Below are 22509 nucleotides of genomic sequence, written 5' to 3' on the forward strand. Positions count from 1 at the left end.
ATTCCCATTTTATGGATGAGATAATTGAGTCTGATGGAGGCAGAGAGGCCGACCTCTGCTCACACATCTAGACCATTAGAGAACTCAACATGTCATCCACTCGCCAGCTGTTAAAAGTGTCTCTTCTTCAAACCATAGGACATCGAGTTCCAGCTTCCTTCAGGTTTGAAGCTGGGCTTCCCTGATCTTAAGTCAGATATAACTGGAAGCATTTTAATTGAAAAGACATACCTGCCTCCCACCATTCCCATCCCTCAAATTGCACACCCACACTGGTAGCGATGCTTTCTCTCTGTGCCTGGAGGAACCCTACCAAGGAAAGGAAAGAAGAAAACTCCCTTTTTCTGGCTTCTGTGAGATGGGAGTGGAAACAATTGAAGCCAGGAGCCTCCCAAGGGGAGAGAAGAAGATGAACAAGGTAAGCCTCGATGTATTCTCTGCTCTCTCTCTACCCACACCCCTAGCTAATGGCGCTAACCCTCCGGAGGCAAGGAAGATTTTTTTTTTCTCTATAACAAGGGCTAAAAGGAATAAAGGAATCAATCAGCATTTCACGGGAGAGCTTAAGGAAACCATGAGAGAGTATTTGTTTATTTATTCATTCATTTGATTTCAAAGGCATTCAAATGCTCTGTGTTCACAGTCAAAAATAGTCCCTGGGATAAAAGCCAGTGTGGGTGGGATATCACGAGGCTGTGGCAGTCTGGCGTCCCCTTTGCACTTAATGTGGAGGGTGGAACAATGGAAGGATGCGTACAATTAAAAAGAATCAGCACCGGCTGCATTAGCATGCTGGGCGCTTAGCACCACTGCAGGCCCACTCCTCTCTCTCCCCTAACCCACACACTCCTCTCGCCACCACTGCCCCCCCCCCCCCACCCCCTGCCACTCCAGGTTGTCTGAGATGCTAGGAAAGCAGACTGATGACGTGAGATCTTTTATGAGACATGTAGCCCTGCCCAAGAGGTGGGCCACAGAGAATCCCCACGGACCAAGGCTCATGAGTTACTTAGTAACTAAGCCCCATGCTTCTTCATCCACTCCCTGAAGGACAGACCTGGGTAGCAGAGGAGCTGAAAGAAGAGAAAGCAGGGGCCCAGGGTGGGTGGGGGGCAAAAGCACCAAGCACGTGGGTTTGGGGCAGGACTGGGGAGGTTTCTCCCTGATTCCCAGCCCAACTCTCAGGGCCCTACTTCTCTGACCTGTGGGGGCACCTCTGCATTAGGCAGCACTGAAATAGCAGAGATGCGTTTGCCCTGAAGGAGGCACTCAGTTCTCCCTACGCGTGGGAACCAGAGGCAATGGTGGGGGGGCGGGGGGTGATGTCTGTGCAGGGAGCTGTCTGCACGAGGTGAGGGAAGCCCATTACCAGGGGGACGAAAGAGGAGACCCACCACCCAACTCTTCTGTGAAACTGCGTCTGGTTAAGGTGAAGGCATGCCAGCTCCTTCACACACACACACACATACACACACACACCTCCTATACAGACACACACATGTTCGGGGAGGGCATTTGGTGGGTGTGTGAGTGTGTGCAGGAGACCTGGGTTCAGTCCCGGGTTGGAAGATCCCCTGGAGGAGGGCATGGCAACCCACTCCAGTACTCTTGCCTGGAGAATTCCATGCGCAAAGGAGCCTGGAGGGGTCATAAAGAGCCTGACGTGACTCAGCAACTAGCCCTTTCCTTTAGACCCTCAGAACTCAGTCCACATCTCCAAGATGTCAGTCTCCAGTGGCTTCTTTCACCAAAATCGCTTCAAACTTTCTGTTCCTACAATGCAGTTGGACTATGGCTCCTAAAGTTGTCCTGATTTTCTCATCTCCTTGCCTTTGCTCTTAATACTCCTTCTTTCTGAATTTTCTTTCCTCTCCTTTGCCAGACTCATTTTAAGACTCAGTTAAGGCCAAAGGAGATCAGCCCTGGGATTTCTTTGGAGGGAATGATGCTGAAGCTGAAACTCCAGTACTTTGGCCTCCTCATGCGAAGAGTTGACTCATTGGAAAAGACTCATGCTGGGAGGGATTGGGGGCAGGAGGAGAAGGGGACGACCCAGGATGAGATGGCTGGATGGCATCACGGACTCAATGGACGTGAGTCTGAGTGAACTCCGGGAGTTGGTGATGGACAGGGAGGCCTGGCGTGCAGCGATTCATGGGGTCGCAAAGAGTCGGAGACGACTGAGCGACTGAACTGAACTGAACTGAAGGCCCCACCTCTTCCTGAAAGCTCTCAGGGCCTTCACACTCTTAGGCTGAGTAAGGGACTCTCTTCTGCACGTGGTACCTTATCACCCAGAGATGCTGATCTATGCCCACTTTTTCACATGTCCATCACCATTCATACAAACTTTCTCTCTTGGATGGCAGAGGACAGTTCTTTGTCATCTTTGTATTCCCCGCTGCCAAACATGATTTCTGACCCAGGAAGGTCATTCGTTGAATATTTACTGACTGATCAACAGGAGATTTAGTTATGTTCTTTAGTTTGAACAGGCTGCTAGTGGATATAATCCCAATTTCCCAATTTAAAGATAGAGGCGGTGGTGGAAATTCCTGTTCATTTAAAATAGGATATGGGTTAATCGCTGGGTTTGAATACATTTAATGGTTGAGATGGATCTGGATTTGATAGGATAAAGATCTTCCTCAATGCACAGCAGCTTCTGAAACATGACACTCTACCAAGTTAATAAGAAAACCTCCACTCTCTGGTAGGGTCAAGGTGAAGAAGTCCTGTAGGTGAAGCAAAGTCAGGTGTGGGTAGAGACTAACGTTTACTGAGAACTTTCTAAAGCAGGTGCTCTGTAGGACTGTGTCATTTATCCTCACTGCTGCCCTCTGAGATTAGTCATTTGCTCCCATTCTAGCAAGGCGACGACTAATATTTTAAAAAGTTTAGCACCCTCCCAAGGTCACCTCTCCTTAAGTGGGAAAGACAGGCGATAGCCTGATTCTCAAGTGTTGCTCACAGCCGCTTTCCAGCCCATGTTGGCTCATGCCTATGAAATTCTGAAGTTCTCTTTTATCTGCAAAATCTACTGAGTGACTCCAAAATCCAAATATAGAACAAACTGTCAGAGAAAAGCTGCTTTCTAAAATCTCATATGTCCCTCATCCATGTGGATTTGGCAGGAAGGACTTCAAAAAGCCACCAAACAGAAGTTGGGTGAACATCTGGAATGCTTTCCCAGCTTGGGTCTTCTTGCATGACAGCTGCTGGTGACCAGCACAGTTGATGGCTCAGCTGTGGACTGAGCCCTGCACATGGCCCTGTTGAACGGGTGCTTGAAATTTCTGTCCAGAAGCAAATGTTTGCCAGAAAGCACTGGACGGAATAAGCCTGTGCTCTCGCTGTGGCTTGGCATGAAACAGAATGTGGGAAAACTGAAAAGTCGCTCTTAGCCTGGCATCTCCACCCTTTCTGAGAGCAGGCCATTCCAGAAGGAGGTCTTATTCCAAGGGATGCAAGTACACACTTGGGAGGATGGTCTTTGAGAGAGAAATTTGGTCTGTACTCATCTCTGCCACCAGAGAGTCTAGTGGAATGGAGTGATCCTAACTACCATAGAAAGACCATCTTCAGCACCAGGCAAGTTGTCTGAGGAGACTCATCTTGGAGGTTCAGGGTTCCCCTGGACCCTGTGAGTCTAGCTTGGACCCCTCCCAAGGCATTCTTTGGGATTACAGATTACCAAGGTTAGGTTTCAAGATCTTTTCTCAATCTGATTAGGAAATACTTGAAATGATCATCTACAAATATTTACTGAAAACCTCCTTGCTCAAAGGGCTTCCTTTGTAGCTCAGTTGGTAAACAATCTGCCTGCATTGCAGAAAACCTGGGTTCAGTTCCTGGGTCAGGAAGATCCCCTGGAGAAGGAAATGGCAGCCCACTCCAGTATTTTTGACTGGAGAATCCCATGGACAGAGGAGCCTGGTAGGCTACAGTCCATGGGGTCGCAAGAGTTAGACATGACTCAGTGACTCAACCACCACCTATACGTTCAAACGGCTTCCCAGATGGCTCAGTGGTAAAGAATCCACCTGCCAATACAGGAGATACAAGAAACGTGGTTCTTATTCCTGGCTTGGGAAGATCCCCTGAAGTAGGAAATGGCAACCCACCCCAGTATTCTTGCCTGGAAAATTCCATGGACAGAGCAGCCTGGCAGGCTACAGTCCATGGGGTTGCAAAGAATCAGACACGACTGAGTGACTGAGTGCACGTATGCTTGTTCAAAATGGTGTGCTAGATATTAAATATTTAAAACCGTAATGGGTACGTCCCTCCCTTCAGGATGACAACCATTTCATTGGAGAAGCAAATACACAAATTAAAAATAAACATGAAATAAATAATTGACAAATACATATTAAAGTCAGTATATATAGAAATTTGGAGGTGGAAAGTCTTTTGGATTGATGCAATGGATTAGAGAAGCTTCAGGCCAGTGTTTATCAATCCCAGGTACAGATCGGAATTACCATGGTGCTTTTACAAAACATTCATGCCCTGGCCCCACCGAGACTCTATATCATATATAAGGTCTATCTGTCAAGACTCTATATCATAAGTGAACAGAGTACCAAGTAAATAGTTATTTAGCTCCTTTAAGAAATTATAGTCACTGACCAGATCACAGAATTTTCCAGAGTGGCCACTGGTAGTTGGTTTACTCAGATCACAGAAGGTTCTGATTAAAATTCTAAGTATCTGAAATAAGGAGATCATGACCCAATGTTCTCATCTGAGAGCCTAGTTACTGTCATGTTAAGGATCAAAATGATTAATCACTTATGGATTAACCCACCGACTTCTGAGATAGTTGACCGCATGGGTCAAACCACATAACTGACTCTCTCTGTCGTAAGTGGGTATCACATCCAGTTGGTACCTAACAAACTTGAACAGATGGTGCTTGTGGGAATAGGAACACGATTTTTGTTCACGTTCTTCTCTAACAGCAATTTCGTGGAGCCCCTAGTTTTTCTGACTTTTAAGGGAGTGGGAACTCATCCATGTTAATCAACCCCCACCAGACTCCCCATCTGCCCTATCTTTATCACCTTTCGAAGGTCCCAACAGACAAGCGGTAGGAAAAAGGGAGGGAAAAAAAAGTCTGCCCGATAATAAATCATTGTTGGAAAGTTTAAATGCTTGAGTCATAGTCTAAGGAATACAGCTGACATCTCTTGTAGAACAAATCTTCAAAAGCCGCCTGCGGCCAAGGCCATTAATATAACCCAGCCTGTCCCAGGAGAGACACTCAGAAGAGAAAACGGCAGGAAAGGCTCTGGGAGAAAGCGGTGCTGTGAATCTGGACTCTCAGCTAGAAAGCGCTTTAGGAGAGCGTGGTGGTGGCCAAGCCCAATCTCTCCCAGACAGAGAGAAGGAGCAGGAGAAGCTGAGGCAGAGGAGCCACCTCGAGGAGGCAAATACAGGAGAAAGATTAGCACCAAGGCTGGGACTGGCTGATAGTGGGGGCTGGGGCAGGGAATAGGCAAGACTCTGTACACACCCTCTGACTGCAGTGAACAGGAAGCAAGTTTTCTCTTTGCGCGTCATTCCTGTAACATGCCATGCAGTAGCTTACTGCCTCCTCTGACATCAGACACTTGGGCAGGACTATTTACGCCTCTCCCAGAGGACTTGTTCATGAAGGGAGGTGCACTCATTCCACACGGGCAGCACGAGCACAATCTCTGGCACTTACTGGGTACTCAGCAGATGCACATTAAGTGAAAAATAGACTCACAGAATAAATGGAAGATACAGTCTTAGCCTGGAGATAGACTTGTGTTCCAGCTAAGGTCTGGTGGGAATTAGACTTTATGAAAATCCCATAGTTCACGGCTGGCACCCAAATTCTTCCTCTGCCTGCTGACTTGTCTAATACTTACCATTCCCAGGTACGTAGGTAGAAATTTGGGAGAGACTGAAAACATCCAATTCGATGAGGAAGGTGGTAGATTAAAGAAAATAATAATGAAGTATGGCTGAGAAAGGGCAGAGGTAGAGCTGGGAGGGATTCGTTCTAAACAACTTAAGGCTTTATGCGGAAGGTGCAAATTAGATGCAAAATGGAGAGGCAAAAACTAACATTAATTGCTTGTTCTTTGCCAGTTTCCTTGCCGGGGGCTTTCCCCACATTATCTCATGTGTTCTTCACAACAATAGAGCCTGGCATGCAACGCAGTTCTGCTTCACAAGTGTGGAATCTGGGGGTTCCAAGAGTGGGGGTTCCAGAGCAGGCAAGGAAGGAAGCCAGGACCTCAACAGAATCCATTCATCCTCCACACACTCCACGCTGTCACTGGATGAAGTGGGGCAAGGGTTCCTCTTACTGGGAGGGTAGAATGACTACGTGTGTTTCCCATTTTAGAAATTACCACTAGGAAAGAAAGTTCAGTGGGAAGCGGGACATGGGACCTGCACATCCCTACATAAGCACATCCCTAGACAACCACTTACCTGAATATTTTATCAGAAGGCTGTTCTCCCAAAACCAGGTCAAAGCCTCGCTGAAATATTGTGTAAGGCCAAGGCCTGAAAGCAGAAACAGCACACAATTAAATTCAATCAACCAACATTCCCTGAATGTCCACTCTGTGCCTAGTACCACACCAAGGTTCTAGAGACCCAAAGACAGAGGGGACCTAGTCTGGTTCCCACTAATGTGAGTTCACAAGACACAGAATGCTGGAACTCAATTAAGAACAGTATCAATCCAAAAATCACTGATCTACCAGGAAAGTGGAATAAATAGACATGACAATTGGAACTCCATAGAGAGAAAAATTATAATAATGTCATAGCCAGAATTTACGGTGACTTAGCAGCAGATATAGATTTGACAGACCCTTAGCTTTGTCTCACTGAAGAAGGGGGGGAGTATGATTTCTTGGAAAGACAAAGCCTCTGGAATCAGACAGTTCTGGGTTCAAACTCTGTTCTGCCGTTGAGTCAGCTGTTTGCCTTTGGGTGATTATTTGCCTTGTTGAGTCTAATTTTATCACTTGTAAAAATAGGCTTGTTAATAGTGGCTTCACAGACACCATGAAGATGAAGCAAACCTTTTAGGCCAAAGCCATAGCTGACACGGGGCTCTCATCATGCTCCCTTTCCCTCAAAATGACTTAAAGGTCCTGGGTTTTTGACAGGTTCCAGATGGTTTCAATCATTACCATGTCACTCATTCAACCAGAAACAACCATGGTATTTTTGAATAAGACTTAACTACCTTCCCTGGTGGCTCAGACAGTAAAGAATCTGCATGCAATGTGGGAGACTCAATCTCTGGGTTGGGACAATCCCCTGGAGAAGGAAATGGCGACCCAGTCCAGTATTCTTGCCTGGGAAAGCTCATGGACGGAGGAGCCTGGTGGGCTATAGTCCATGGGGTTGCAAAGAGTTAGACACAACTGAGTGACTGACACTTTCTTTTCACCAGTCTCTCTAGTGAGCGGACTTCCAAGGTGGAGCTTGTAGTAAAGAACTCACATGCCAAACGCAGGAGACTAAGAGAGAAGGGTTCAAACACTGAGCAAGTGAGCATGCACACGCACCCTAGCATTTGGATGCCGCGTATACTTGAAACCACCAAAACAATTTCTTTTCAGTAGCATATATCTCTTTGCTAACCCAGATGTCCAACTTCCAAATTATTTACTCCTTCAAGGAAGACTTATAAAGCCCAGCCTCATGTGGATAAGAGGTATGGTACTCACGGAGTGAACTGGGCCCTTGCTCTCACAGCATGTACAGTCTCCATGTATAACCAATCATACAGTCTCCATGTATAACCAATCACACCAACCCAATAACCTAACTACTGAGAATGTTACTGCAGACATGTCTTTGGCTTTCAAGGACTACAGAAAGTCAGGAGAATAAATTGACATAATTATTTGGGACTAAATCCAACACTAGGAATTAACCCAGTTGTTGTCAATGGTGTCAACAATAGAGGGCATTTAGGGAAAATTTAGGGCAGTCGTCATTGAATGACACAATGACTGCAGGATATTACTGGCACTTAGTGCGTGAAAGTCGCTCAGTAGTGTCCGACTCTTTGCAACCCCATGGACTATACAGTCCATGGAATTCTCTAGGCCAGAATACTGGAGTGAGTAGCCTGTCCCTTCTCCAGGGGATCTTCCCAAGCCAGGGATCAAACCCAGGTCTCCCACATTGTAGACAGATTCTTTACCAGCTGAGGCATAAGGAAAGCCCAAGAATACCAGAATGGGTAGTCTATCCCTTCTCCAGGGGATCTTCCTGACCCAAGATCTTCCTGATTTAGTGGATCTCCTGACCCAGGAATCGACCCAGGGTCTCCTGTATTGCAGGCATGCAGTGTTCAGGACAGCCCTGCATGATAAAAAGTTCCCCCAGGCCCTGCAAACTTTTGAATGTCTTGCTGCACATTTGCATAGGTAAAAACCTGCTTATTATTATCTCAGCCTAGATGCTAACTCCATTTACCCACAAGCACAAAGCAGCTTGTACTGTTTTAATATAAGATGAACTGTCTAGGTGTATAACTACCATGTAAATTAAGAGACGATTATACAAGATTACTTGGAAATTTTACCAAGATTTGTTCATAATTTTGGACAATCGCATCGTTTGCAGTGTTGCTCATGGTCTTTGAGTCACCAATACAGCATGTCTATATCAGCCTAATTGCTCTTATATACATTGTGTATTACATATTACTTCACATTTTATATTACGGGGACTCTACATCAGGTGCAAATGTCTGTCGACTTTATTTCTCCTATTGTAATACTGCAGAGAATTTATACATTAAAATAGCTACATTACTATAAATTATTTATTATCACTTCTCTTTTAATTACTGTTGCCACTTCATATTATTTTAAATTTTTATATATTTAGACTTTATTATATATGATTTCATTTACAGATTATTTTTAAAAAAGAGTTAAATTTGTCATAAAATAGGGTGTTGGGTCTGATAGGGTTGAGACCCCAACTTAACCCAACCAGCTAACCAATTAACTACTTGAAGGAGTTGGTAGCTGCAGAGTGAGGCCACTGGTTCTCTATAAAGGAGTGGCAGGGATGAGTGCACTCCTTTTTTATGCTCACTATTTATAAACACTTTATTCCTGGAATTCAACTTAGAAATACCCTGAGGCAACTAGAATTGGCTCCAAAAGGTATTCAGACACCATACTATGAATAACCTCTGCATCAAATAAATAGCCCACGTGTGTTTTTCATGTTTGTTTTGTTCATTGGAGGTAAACCCACAGAGTGGGGTTTGAATCTGATTCTTTTTTGCTGAACAGTAAGTGTGGCTTAAGAGCAACTAAAAAATACTGATTCAAGAAAAAGACTAAAAATTAGGAGGAAAAAAATGTCCCATCTGATCCTAGATACCTAGAGAGGGCACTAGGTATTCTGTGAATTTCCAAAAGAGAAAAGGGACCTGCAACTTTATCTCTCCTTTGGACAAAATCATATTTTATTTACTATCCATTGAATTTTATGCAACACACGTTTTGCCTTCAAGTCATCTCCAGTACTCAAAATGGGTATAGTGTGTAATTAGCGTTAATTCTTGGCATGATTCCTTGGTTTTTTGAAAATATATTTTGAGGAGCCAAATTTTAGACTAGCATTGATTACAGTGTGGACAATTAACTACATAGAATAATATAAATAAACCTGTTTTCAAGCCATAGGTAAAGAATCAGTGAGCTCAGAAACACTGATTAAGCACACGCTGACGTGCAGTCAGATAGGGTAAAGAGACTTCCTGCTCTCAAGAGTCCCGAGTGTCAAGGAAGGCAACTCAGATGCACCATTTGGACCCCACCCTGGTCACAGGGACAGGCAGCAGGACACAGTGGGTAGGACATGGGTTCTGGCCTGCCTACTCCAATTCCAGCTTAGCGATCAATTGCTGTGTGACCTTGACCAAGTCCCTTAATCACTCTGTGTCCCCATTTCCTCATCTGTGAAATGAGGCTGAGAGTAATAACTTTATCAACCTGGCAAGGCTGTCATGAGGTGGAACTAGTTACTATGATTAAAGTGTTCTGAACAGCGTCCGGCATTCAGTGAGTGCCATACAAACATCTGTTACATAAGTGAAATGTACTAGTTACCTGAACCCAATATAAATACTACAAAAAGGAGATTCCCAAGCTTTTAATGAGGAAGCAGTGTCTTCCCTTCAGAGGCAAACACAGTACCACACCAGGCTATAACTCAGCTTGTAAATGTATTTGTGTTGTCTGGAGAGGAGCCAGTGATGCATGTGGGAGACAAACCCGGCTCCCACCTCTCACCGGGGCCCCACTTCACAGGGACTCTACAGCACTGACCTGAGATGCAGAGAGGAGAAGGGCACACTGTGAGAGGGAAGAGAAGTCAGCGAGTCTGCAAATTGCTTCAGCGAGGAAGGAAAAGAGAATTGACTTCTTTCCTTCCCATGAGTCAGGGATGATCTGTCAGGGAGATGGGATTCTTATTTGATTTATTTAGCAAATATTTATGGAGGGCCTATTGTGTGTGAACTGTGATACTAGGCAACGGGAGCTGGCCTAAAGAGATTCTTGCTCTCAAAGGAATCTACAGTCTTTCTGAAGAAACACACGCACGCCCAGACAAATAGCAGGGAATGAGTAAAAAGGAAGAGAAATGGGACCGGAGCAGATAAGCTAAGTGGTCCTGGCAGCCGCAGATCACTCACCCTGGGTGCCGGGCGTGTCGGTGGTGCGTGGTGGGGTAGCAGAGGGGAGCCTGATGCATGTGAGTGGTGAGGCCACAGGGGGCCTCCTAGGAAAAGACAAGGTGAAGTGATGAAGTATGTGTACTCAGTCATGTCCGACTCTTTGCAACCTCACAGACTGTAGCCTGCCGGGCTCCTCTGTCCATGGGATTTTTCCAGCAAGGATACTGGAGTGGGTTGCCATTTCCTCCTCTAGGGGACCTTCTTGACTCAGGGATCGAACCCAAGTCTTCTGACTCTCCTGCATTGGCAGGCAGATTCTTTACCACTGAGCCACCTGGGAATCTCTAGGTGATGAAGAGCTAGCTAGACCTAAAAGTGCCGAAAACACTTAGAGCTGGGTTACCTGAGACCAACTGAAAGAGGAAGAGGCCTTTGCCTTGGGCTTTCTGCATGTGAGCCCAAGACACATACCCATCTCCAAGCTCAGATGGAAGCTGCCACGGGGATGCCTGGCAACAGGTCTAGAGGCCCTAGTAATTGTCCCTCTTCTGTGTTTCTCACTCTATCGGACCATTGTTTCAAAATGGCTCATGCACACAGTGGAGACTTGGCCTCTCATAGCTCCAACTCATGTCTTTACAAGCTCAGGCCACAGAGAGACACTGCCCATCCACGGAAACAATAATCCATGGAAGAACTGCTAGATCTATCTCAGATCAGATGGGGAACCCGGACCAGTCTCTGGGGCCAGGGACACAAAGGCATCTAAACAGCTTCAACTCTCATTTGATTTCCAGGGCTAGAACCGGGAGGACGGTGAGTGTCAACCAGCTCAGGTTCCATCTGCTCGTGGTGGCAAGAGCTCGGCCTCCCACCAGAAATGAGTGGCATTACAGAACAGACTACGCCGACATTAGTTTTGTGGAAAGAGTACCCACCTCGGAGCCCAAGGATAGCGTCAGGCCAGATGCGGGGCAGGGGACTGAACACCGTAATTGGAAGAAAACCTGAGCCTTTTGACTCCAGCTTAGGTAATGTGGCCTGCAATATTCTCTGTCTTGCACTGGGCAACTCAGTCACATCTTGGTTTAGGAAAATTAGCAGAATTGGAAGTCAGAATAGAGCTTGTTTGTTTGTCAATATCGCCAGTCTGACAAATCAAGACCCTGAAGATGGTCCTCCATGGTGGGCAGCTACAGATGGCCCAGATTCAGGGGCCTCCCAGGCCAGCACAGGAGCCATCTGGGGTCCACTACCCTGAGCAGAAACATTATCTGCACCACAGAGGAGCCCCACTGTCATAGCAAGACATCAGCCACTGGGACACATGTGCAAACTGGACAGGCTGAGAGCTATTTGTAACCTCATCTTTGCCTTTTCTTCTCTGCCCTGTCTCACATAATACCAAACAGTTTATGCAGAGGTTTCATTAAGCACTGGAAATTTCTAAGCTTTCAGTTTCTCTCCTCAATTCTTGCTCCTCTTTCCCAAGACATATGAGCTATCACAGGGTTTTTTCCTTTAGTTTTTCCTTCTGGTTAGCCCAGAAGTTGGTTGCGGCCTTGACTTGACTTGACTGGTTGCTTGGGCATTCCTTCCACCACGCAGCCTAGACCCAATTGCATGAGTGGAATCCAGCATGGCCAGACCGATGGGATGATCCCTTCACATCCGTTCTCCTAGGGCAGAAAGGGACCACTCCTGCTCTGGATAAGAGTATTTCAAAATTTGCTTCTTGATTAAATGCTAGTCCCAGCTTTCCAGGCTTCCCTGGTAGCTCACGTGGTAAAGAATCTGCCTGCAGTGCAGGAGACCCAGGTTCGATCCCTGAGTCGGGAAGGTCCCCTGGAGAAGGAAATGGCAATCCCCTCCAGTATTCTTGCCTGGAAAATCCTATGGACATAGGATCCTGGCAGGCTACAGTCCATGAGGTCGCAAGAGTCAGACCCGACTTAGGGATTAAACCACCACCCAGCTTTCCACCTAACAGTGGCACCTGGGAAGGGAACTTGAAAGTTTCTGGTGAGCATTGTCTGGTGATGGGTTTCCTTGTGGAGGACTTAAGACCTAGCACCTGGGAATGAACGAGGAGGAGAGATACAGATGACAGATAGATAGATGATAATAAACAGACATAAAACAGATGAGGGGATAGAGAGTGTGAGAGAGAATCCATGTATGTATATACCTATGTATGTGTGTGCGCACACAGTTCAGTGTATGGAAAGAATATTTCACCTGGAGGCAATGATGAAAAAGGCATTTCACGATGGACTTTTAAACACAAGGAGCTTCTTCTGAACTCATATATTCTTCTACCTATCCTTAAAGAGGTCATTTTACAAATGAAAATAATGTATTCATAGTTCAATGAAAGCACATCCTTTTAAGCTTGCTTCTGGCCCACACTAGGCTAGATTTCCAGCAGAAGCATGGTTTCAAGTTTCCCCCCAGCCAGTCACAACACTTTGGGATTCTGGTATAGGTTGTCATATCCACATGCAATGTGAGGGCTTTTGAGAAAAATGTTCCTGTTCTTAAATAGTAAATGCATTTGCAAGGAAGGAACAGTGAAACAAAGAGAATAGAGGTTTATTTTTTAAAAAAGTTTCTGGGCAAAGGTAGTTTGAGAGATATCCAGGAGAAAAGGTGAAGAGAAAATTGGTAAAAATGAGTTTTCCTGCTATGCAGTTGGGTGAAACATTCCACACCTCAATTTACCATGATGATAACATGAGATTATTATGCGCCACTGTCTTCACATCGGCACCAGTTCTGGGAGGAATAAGAGCTGGAATGGCTGATTTCTTGCACATCTGGTAAAGCTATGAGTGTGAGTGTGTGAAGTTGCTCAGTTGTGTCCGACTCTTTGCGACCCCGTGGACTGTAGCCCACCAGGCTCCTCTGTCCATGGGATTCTCTAGGCAAGAATATGGAGTGGGGCGCCATTTCCTTCTCCAGGGTATCTTCCTGATCCAGGGATTGAACCCGGGTCTCCTGCGTTGCAGGCAGACACTTTATCCTCTGAGCCACAGGGAAGCCCTTTATCAGAAGTTAAATGATAAGAATAATGATGACTAGTGTTCTTACAGGACACTTGAGGGCCTGAAGGCCTTTGCAGATGTTGTTTCTTTACCTGGAATTGTTTTCCTCTCTCATTTGTTTGGATAACTTACACTATTCTTTAATTCTAGCCTAAAAATTACTTCCCAAAATAGACCTTCCCCTCCAAGACTGGGTTATGTTCCCTTGCTATATAAAGCACACCCTGCACTTTCCTTTATAGAACCTATAAATATAATCAATGAGTTATGTATTTAGTTAATATGGTCCCCTCATCAGATATAAAAGTCTATCATCATCTTTGCCACATCCTCACTATCCACCGTGGAACCATCACACAGCAGGTACTTGGTAATGAACCAGGCCACACTGCAAATGAGGTTTCGGGCTGGACAGATCCTGCATGAGGCAGTCCACTGTCAGATAAGACTTAATTTTTTCAGTCTTGGTTTCTAAAGCTATAAAGTGAGGATAAAATAGCACCTAGAGCTGTTAAGTGAGCGTGTATAAACTTCACACAGTTCTGGCCACACTGAACAAACTCAGTAAATATTATTGTTCATTATAATTAACATTCCCATTTGGTAAATAGAAAATCCATGTCTAACATTACATTTTAAACATAAAGTGTGATGACAGGCTGTCTTTTCCAACTGTGTTATCTTTAAGTATGTAAATCTCATGTAAAGAAAAATGAAATATTGGTGTGATTTTATTCATTATTTATTACCTATTAATAGGTAAATGAGTTTACTTAGAGGTTTTTTCCTGCAGAAAAATAACATACTTGTCAGTAACTAGCAAAGCAGCTGGAGTGTGACCGTGGAGCCAGACTGAGTAGGGTTAAAACCTACCACTGCAACTTACTAACCTCATGTCTGTGGTTAAGGTCATTGACTTTTGCCATCAGACGACCCCATCCACTTCCTCCTCTTGCCCCAGGCATGCCAACACCACCCCACCCCCACCTTCCCTCCACAGTTCAGAGGGTGGCTCCCTTCATAATTTTTGTTGACTTCAGTAGCCATTAAAACGATCTTTCCAATTCTCAAACCATTCACTGCCTTGACTTTTCTCCTCAAACGATCCTGTCCCCCACTCTCACTCCCATGATCATAGCCTAGATTGCCAATATCTGCAACCTCTCCTTGGTCACAGCTTCAAGAATCCCAGTATCTGACCATCACTTCCTGCCCTCCCAGTTCATTCCTCCTATATCCGCAGAATATTTTCTATCCATCTGAGCCTTAAAACCCATTCATCTAACTACCATTTTATTGACCCTCACCCACCTCACGTACCCTCTTTCCTCTTTACTCAAATTAAATGCTGTGATCCATTATTGTAATCACCCTTTCAAGGAACCTCAACTCTCTCGCCCTCCATTGCTTCATCATACTTGTCTGAAACACTCCAACACTGGTTAAACTCAGTGACCCCGTGGCTTCCATTTCTGTGTCTGCACAAATGAATGTTGCTGGCAACCATGCTGATTGGTCTCCCTTTAAATCCTACACCACTGACCTCAAGCGGGCTCTGCATACTGCCTACCGATCAAACCACATCTTCCCTGCCTCTTCTCCCTCCCACTCTCAAGATCATTATCTCATACCTTATTTTTCTCCTTACACCTCCAAAACCTCCTCCCCCATCCTCGCCCTCAGCTAATGGTCTGCTTCCTACATAACTGGGAAAACAGAGGCAGTCAGATTAAAAGCTGGCCCCACCACATCCACCCACCCACCCGCTCCTGTGCCCAGTACTTGGCCCTCCTTCCAGTAATTAGGTAGAAATAGCTTGTGCTTCTGTCTAGAATTATCCCTTCTTGACTCACCCTTGGACTCCAAGCAATGAGATCTAAGGGGAGAAGCCCTAGATGGAAGTTACAAGTTCAACCTCCTTCTGCTATTAGGACCTCAAGCAAGTGAGACTACCTTAGAGCCTCTGTTTCTTCAGATGCAGAGTGGGGATCCTGAGTTGAGCATACGTAACTTTATGCTGCTGACCAAACTGTGTATACATTTCAGACACTTAACAATCTTTGATTTTTCATTTTTAATCAACCTTATTTTTGCAATATTTGCTCTTTTGCATACGTGTGCTTGAGTTTTGCATACATGAGTTTGAGTAACTTCCGGGAGTTGGTGATGGACAGGGAGGCCTGGCGTGCTGCAGTCCATGGGGTTGCAAAGAGTCGGACGTGACTGAGCGACTGAAATGAACTGAACTGAACTGAATTGATACGTGTGCTTGTGTATGTTTAACATGTTATCTCATTTAAAGATAGAATGGTGAAAACCTGACATAGATCCTGCCTCTCGGTGGCTCAGTTTTCTTACACATAAAATGGGATAACAATGTTGAGTCCTGCCCCAAAGCCACAGGTGCAAGGTGTACCAAGGCCACAGAAGCAGAGTCCAGAACCAAGGTCACCTCCGAAGCTGACTGAGCCTCTTTGTAATCTTGCCAAAACCCTCGCTGATCATCACTAACAATCTTCCTGACTTCCAATTAGGCAAAGATGCCCACTCCAGTAAACACCCTATAGTGCCCAGACCAATCACCTAACACCAACCTTCCAGCAGGAATTTTCTTTATCTTGAGGCTATAAAAATTGGTTACTAACCCACGAAAACTGTCAACTCTCCCTGGTCCTTCAGGAGGTTGGCCCACTGTGCTCACAATGCCCACTTTATGTCTGCCTTTTGTTCTTAATAAACTCACTCCTTTCTGTAATATGCTATGTCTGGAAATTCTTTTCCAACCCACACTCGGACTGCCTCAACAAATAATAGTACCCACCTCATCAATTGAACAGGATTAAGCAATCAGCCCTGGGATTTCTTTGGAGGGAATGATGCTGAATCTGAAACTCCAGTACTTTGGCCACCTCATGCGAAGAGTTGACTCATTGGAAAAGACTCTGATGCTGGGAGGGATTGGGGGCAGGAGGAGAAGGGGACGACCAAGGATGAGATGGCTGGATGGCATCACGGACTCGATGGACGTGAGTCTGAGTGAACTCCGGGAGTTGGTGATGGACAGGGAGGCCTGGCGTGCTGCGATTCATGGGGTCGCAAAGAGTCGGACATGACTGAGCAACTGAACTGAACTGAACTGAAGCAATCTAATATCTGTAAAAACTTATAATAACCTTGGATATAGTAAGTCCTGAATAAATGTAGGCTGTTATTACTCACATCTTGTTTGGAATGTAGGTTCTAAAACTTGAAGAGGCTTTCTGCTCAAGAAATTTTGAAGTATATAAAATGAATTCGAAAATCACAATAACAAACACATGTTGTGACTTCCCCCCCAAATTTTGGAATTCAGGAGTACAACCTTGACCCCCAAAAGTGGCAGTGAAGACAATACACACAGCATGATGGTTAATTTTATGAGCCCACTTGACTGGGCCACAGGGTGCCTAGATATTTGGTCACACATTATTCTGTGAATTGGGGTGAGGATGTTTGAATGGGATTAACATTTGAATTGGTAGACTGAGTAAAGCAGATGGCCCTCCACAACCTGGGTGGGCTTCATCCAATCAGCTGAAGGTCTGAATAGGATTAGAAGACTCATCCTCCCCAAAGTAAGAGAGAATGCCTTCTGCCTGATGGCTTCAAACTGAGACATCCATCCAATTTTTCTGCCTTTGAGCTCAAAGTTAAACACTGAATTTTCTGGGTCTTGAGCCAACTAGGACTACACCGTTCACTTCTCCTAGATCTCAGGCCTCTGGACTCATATGCAACTACCCTGTTGGGTCTCCTGGGTTTCCTGATTGCTGACTGCAAACCTTGGGACTTATCAGCCTCCATAATCACATAAGCCAGTGCCTTACATCCTTCTTTATATTCTACATCCTATTGGTTTTGTTCATTGTAGAATGCTAATACACTCTGCAGAATGCTAATGAGACCCCATGGACAGTAGCCTACCAGGTTCTTCTGTCCGTGGAATTCTCCAGGCATGAATACTGGAGTGGGTAGCCATCTCCTTCTCCAGGGGATCTCTCTGACCCAGGGATAGAACATGGGTCTCCCGCACTGCAGGCAGATTCTTTATCATCTGAACCACCAGGGAAACCCATACACCCATATACACACAGATACTGTACATATAAATACAGAATCCACACTTAACCTTTTTTGTCAACACAAAGCATGTCAGAGAATTACAGCAGTGAGGAAACATGGGCATGGGCCCCAGGTTTGCAGAAGACATTGTAACTTGATTCCTGTCACTTGCCTTATGGGGAGAAAGGATAAGCATCTGCTTCAGCAGACTCAGGGAGCATCCTAGAAGGCTGAGTCCATATGTCCTCAGTTGGGGAAAGCTGGCCTAGAGACTTGCAGTTCCCCTGTATATTCTGAGATCAAAGATTATATAAAGCAGAAGGAGAAAATCTTGAGTGGGTCAGAAAAAGTTGGAAATAGTAGCTGACATTCATTGAGCACTGACCACGTGCCAGGCAGGCACACGTTCAGTGCTGCACACACATCAGCACACACTTTCACTACTACCCGGGGAGCCACACAGCTGTATAGTTATTACGCTCAGGTTTCCAAGGTTGAGCATGGCTAAGTCAGTTGCCTAAGGTCACTCAGCCAGCAAGGGCACAGGTGAGTGCTATCATGGATCACAGAGCCCGCACTTTGCCCTATGCCTTGCCTCCTCTTCTCACCACCATGGGCATAGAGCTACTGAGAAAATGTACAAAACTAGCGCCAGGTCTACAGACAAGGATGTTGTCTGTGTTTTGACCTGGCTTGCCCACCGCTGGCTTCTAGGTGCCGGTGGGGGCCTGGGGGCAAATATTATCTATAATGTCCAAGAATTACCTGCTCCTTTGCCTATGTCTTCATTGGACAGTCTGTGATGTACCATGTGGTATTAAAGTCACCTGTCTTCCTCTTTGGGTGTCCTTGCACTGCTTATAGCTACTTAATCTCATTTATCCCTGCATCTCTCATAAGTGCTGTCTGGCATAATGGTTCTCAAACTCTGTGGTACATCAGACTCACACCACACACAGGCACAATGCTTCTTAAACTTTAGTTGCTCCCATCCACCTGTCTAGGGTGGGGCCAGGCATCAGTATTTTTTAAAAGTTAGGCAGCTGGTTCTAATGCACACAATAGCTTGAGAATTGCGGACGTAACATATGCACACTCACACTCTCTGTCAATCTTTACAAATGAGTTTGGTTTTCTATACAAAATGATTGCCATTAAAAAACAGAAATTACAATCTAGACTAAGGATTCACTGGAACCCATTTTTTAAATTTCTGAATAATAATGAGGGACAAAGCATATTGAGTTCCTTCCTATTCCCTTTATTGATGAATTAAGCTATTCCAAATTTCATTATAATTATATAAAGTGTATATTTGTTTTTTTTTTAATTGTCATTTTGATTTCAGTGGGCCACTTTCATTAAAACAGAATTATACAAAATTGTGGCTTCCCTGGTAGCTCAGCCGGTAAAGAATCCACCTGCATTGCAGGAGACCCCGGTTCTATTCCTGGGTTGGGAAGATCCCCTGGAGAAGGGAATAGGCTACCCACTCCAGTATTCTTGTCTTTCCCTGGTGGCTCAGATAGTAAAGAATCTGCCTTTGATGCGGGAGACCTGGGTTTGACCCCTGGGCTTGGGACACTTATTCCACTGGCTGCATGTATCACTTTGAATTTTGGATCATCCCACAATGCTGTCCCAGGATAAACACCCCCCTCCCATAAAGCTGCCAGATCCTACTTGAGATGGTCCACTCCTAATAGGTTATTACTAGGTATTATTAACATAATGGGCTTCCCAGGTGGCGCTAGTAGTAAAAATGTTGCCTGACAATTCAGAAGACATAAAAGACATAGGTTCAATCCCTGGGTCGGGAAGATCCCCTGGAGGAGGGCATGGCAACCCACTCCAGTATTCTTGCCTGGAGAATCACCATGGATAGAAGGGCCTGGCGGGATACAGTCTATGGGGTCACAAAGTCGAACATGGCTGAGCTACTAAGCACAGCATAGCACATACAGCATTGAGATTTTCACACGTTTATAAATTCACTCACAGATACAGATACACCCCCATACATACACGCACGCATGCATACATACAAGTGTCTGTGTACATGACACACACACTCATTCACAAACTCACACACCTTGCCACAACTACTGCAACACTTCCTTTGGGGGCCGAGCGAGGGGTGGTCAGATGGCTGGTAGGACTCAGAGTTGCTCTCTGCCACCTCTCTTAACCCCCGGCAGCTTCTGTGGACATTGAGAGCAGACCGGGGAGAGGAGCCCCTGACAGCAGAGTCTCCTGCAGACACACCTGGGCCTTCAGTCGTTCACATAAATTACCCCAAAAGGCTCAGATTTTGTGGGTGGGCTCTGGAGTCAGATCCCCCTTCAAGTCCAAGGTCTGGACTTCAGCTCCTTGCCAGCGGTGTGAAACTGACCAGATATTTACCCTTTTCAGCCCTCACTTTCTTTCCCTGTGAAATTGTGATAATAGTACCTGCCTGTTTCTTCTAGGGCTGTAGAAGAATAAATGAATAAACATAGTTTCAGGACAATGCCTGTCATACAGTTGTCACTTTCTAAATGTAAGTTTCCTTCCTTATTTTTCTCTGGACTCTGTATCTGCAGGCTCAGTTGATTTCTCACTCTGGGCTAATGCAGCCAGGGTCTCAAGTTCAATCCTCCTGAAAGCCTGTTAGTCTCTCCTACTCCTGCCTATGGGCAAAGCCTGCACCAGATATCGCTAGACACCCATCTTTGCTCACAAATGCACAGGACAGGAGCTTAGTGATGGATCTGTGCAAATCCATCTCTGCACAAGAAAATCGACTCAACACTTACTTGCTGTGGAGTGTGACCTAACGGTAAGAGAAGGGTACAAACCTGGGACTCCCTCCTCCTCCACAGATGCACCCCTTCAATTTCAGTGAGGGCCTAGGAGACTGAACAACACTAGCGCGAAAGGAGGGCGACAGATGAGAGGCAGAGGATATACAGGAGAAGAGACAGCTTCCTCCATTCCTGTGATTTTATGTGAAGGGAAACTGACAATGTAAATAAGCCAGGGAACCAGGGGAGAATCACAATAGCCACCAAGGACTTGTCTTTAGTATGAGTACAGCGCTTTTACCCTTTCCCCAAAGTCCTTTCATATCTACTAATTTGCTTCCATTCAACGTGTTACTTAGCAAATTTCATTATTAATTCAATCCCTCATTCACTCATTCCTTTATTTATTTACTTGAAAAATATGAATTAACCAATTGCATTGCTAAACACCATCAAGGGACACAGAAATGATTTAATACACATTCTCTGTCATCAAGGACTTCATTAATGAAGTGAGTCATTCCTCGAGCAGTGATTCAGCACCTCTGATGAGCCAGATGTAATGGGGAGTGCTAAGACACACAGATGAAAGGCAGGTCCCTGTCTGGGATCATGGTCAAATGGTGTAAGAATGATGGTAAACAATCCATGACATTTGGTTTGTCAATTTTTATGATAAAGCAAGTAAAAATCATCATTTACTGTACATTTACTGGCAGTCAATGAGCCAAGGGCTTTATATTTATCATTTCACTTAATTCTCATAAAAACTTTTGAGATATAGGCACTAAGGTTTGGTGGTTTAGTCGCTAAGTTGAATCTGACTCTTGTGACCCCGTGGACTGTATGTAGCTGGCCAGGTTCTTCTGTGCATGGGATTTCCCAGGCAAGAATGGGTTGCCATTTCCTTCTCTAGGAAGAGATCGAATCTGGGTCTCCAACATTGGCATGCAGCTTCTTTACCACTGAACCATTAGGGAAGCCTATAGCATTCCCATTTGATAGATGGGGAAACTGAGGCTTAGGAAAGATAAAGAACATGTGGCAATGTCCCACAGCTAACGCTTGGCAGAGTCTAGGCTCCAGCTCAGTGATCTCAGATGCCAAAGCCCTTGCAACAACCTCCGTGAACATCATTCTCCCTGGTGCTACGGGGGACAAAGGGGAGTTGTTGGGCTGCACTGGCTGGAAGGGTTAATGAGATGAGGACACATCTGCACTCCCAAGCAGAGATGAGGAGGTGGGAGGGAAAAGACTGAGTTTTAACTGAGAGCATCTGGCGAGATGTGGAGTAGGCAGTGAGACAAGCAGGGCTGGCATTTAAAAGAAAAGGAAATACAGAAAGAGAATGGGAGTGAAAACAGGGACCGTGGGAGGAGCAGAGCGAGTATTGATAATAACAAGCGACTGATCAATCATTTACTATCCCCATTTACTTCTATTTCATATTAATAGATAAGATCACTGAGGCTCAGCGAGGTTACACTGTCGAAAATAGCACAGAAGACTGATGAGGTAGAATCATTCATTCACTCATCTGCTCAGCATATATGTGCTCAGCAGTCAGCACGGGCCAAGTTCTGTGTTCTGGGGGTACAGAGGTGAACAGAAGTGAAGATGGTGAGGTTTTGCATCATGAGTTTATACTAATGAAGATATAGTCATCACAGTTGATGCGAGTGCTCCGAAGAAAGGAGTGTGGCCTTGGGTGTGTATGCTTAAGAAGAGCCTGTCTGAGAAGGTGAGGCTTAAGCGCTGGGCGAGATCTTTGCATACAAATCTGATCCTGTCTCACCCTTTAAATTCCTGATTGGCCCCTCAGGGCGCCCCTGACCCTTCCCTACCTCACTAGCTTCTTCCACGGCCTCTCTCC

At 45.3% G+C, this 22509-nt stretch overlaps 1 protein-coding gene across 1 annotated transcript in view; it reads right to left on the bottom strand.

The window, feature by feature from the left end:
* Window positions 1–22509, bottom strand: part of ASTN1 (astrotactin 1) — a 356719-nt gene that overhangs the window by 112858 nt on the left and 221352 nt on the right. Inside the window, exon 9 of the mRNA XM_052653778.1 lies at window positions 6472–6546. Coding sequence (XP_052509738.1) covers window positions 6472–6546 — 75 coding nt within the window. The remainder of the gene's footprint in view (window positions 1–6471; window positions 6547–22509) is intronic.

The sequence above is a fragment of the Budorcas taxicolor genome, chromosome 16, assembly GCF_023091745.1.
Source record: "Budorcas taxicolor isolate Tak-1 chromosome 16, Takin1.1, whole genome shotgun sequence".
Lineage (NCBI taxonomy): Eukaryota > Metazoa > Chordata > Mammalia > Artiodactyla > Bovidae > Budorcas > Budorcas taxicolor.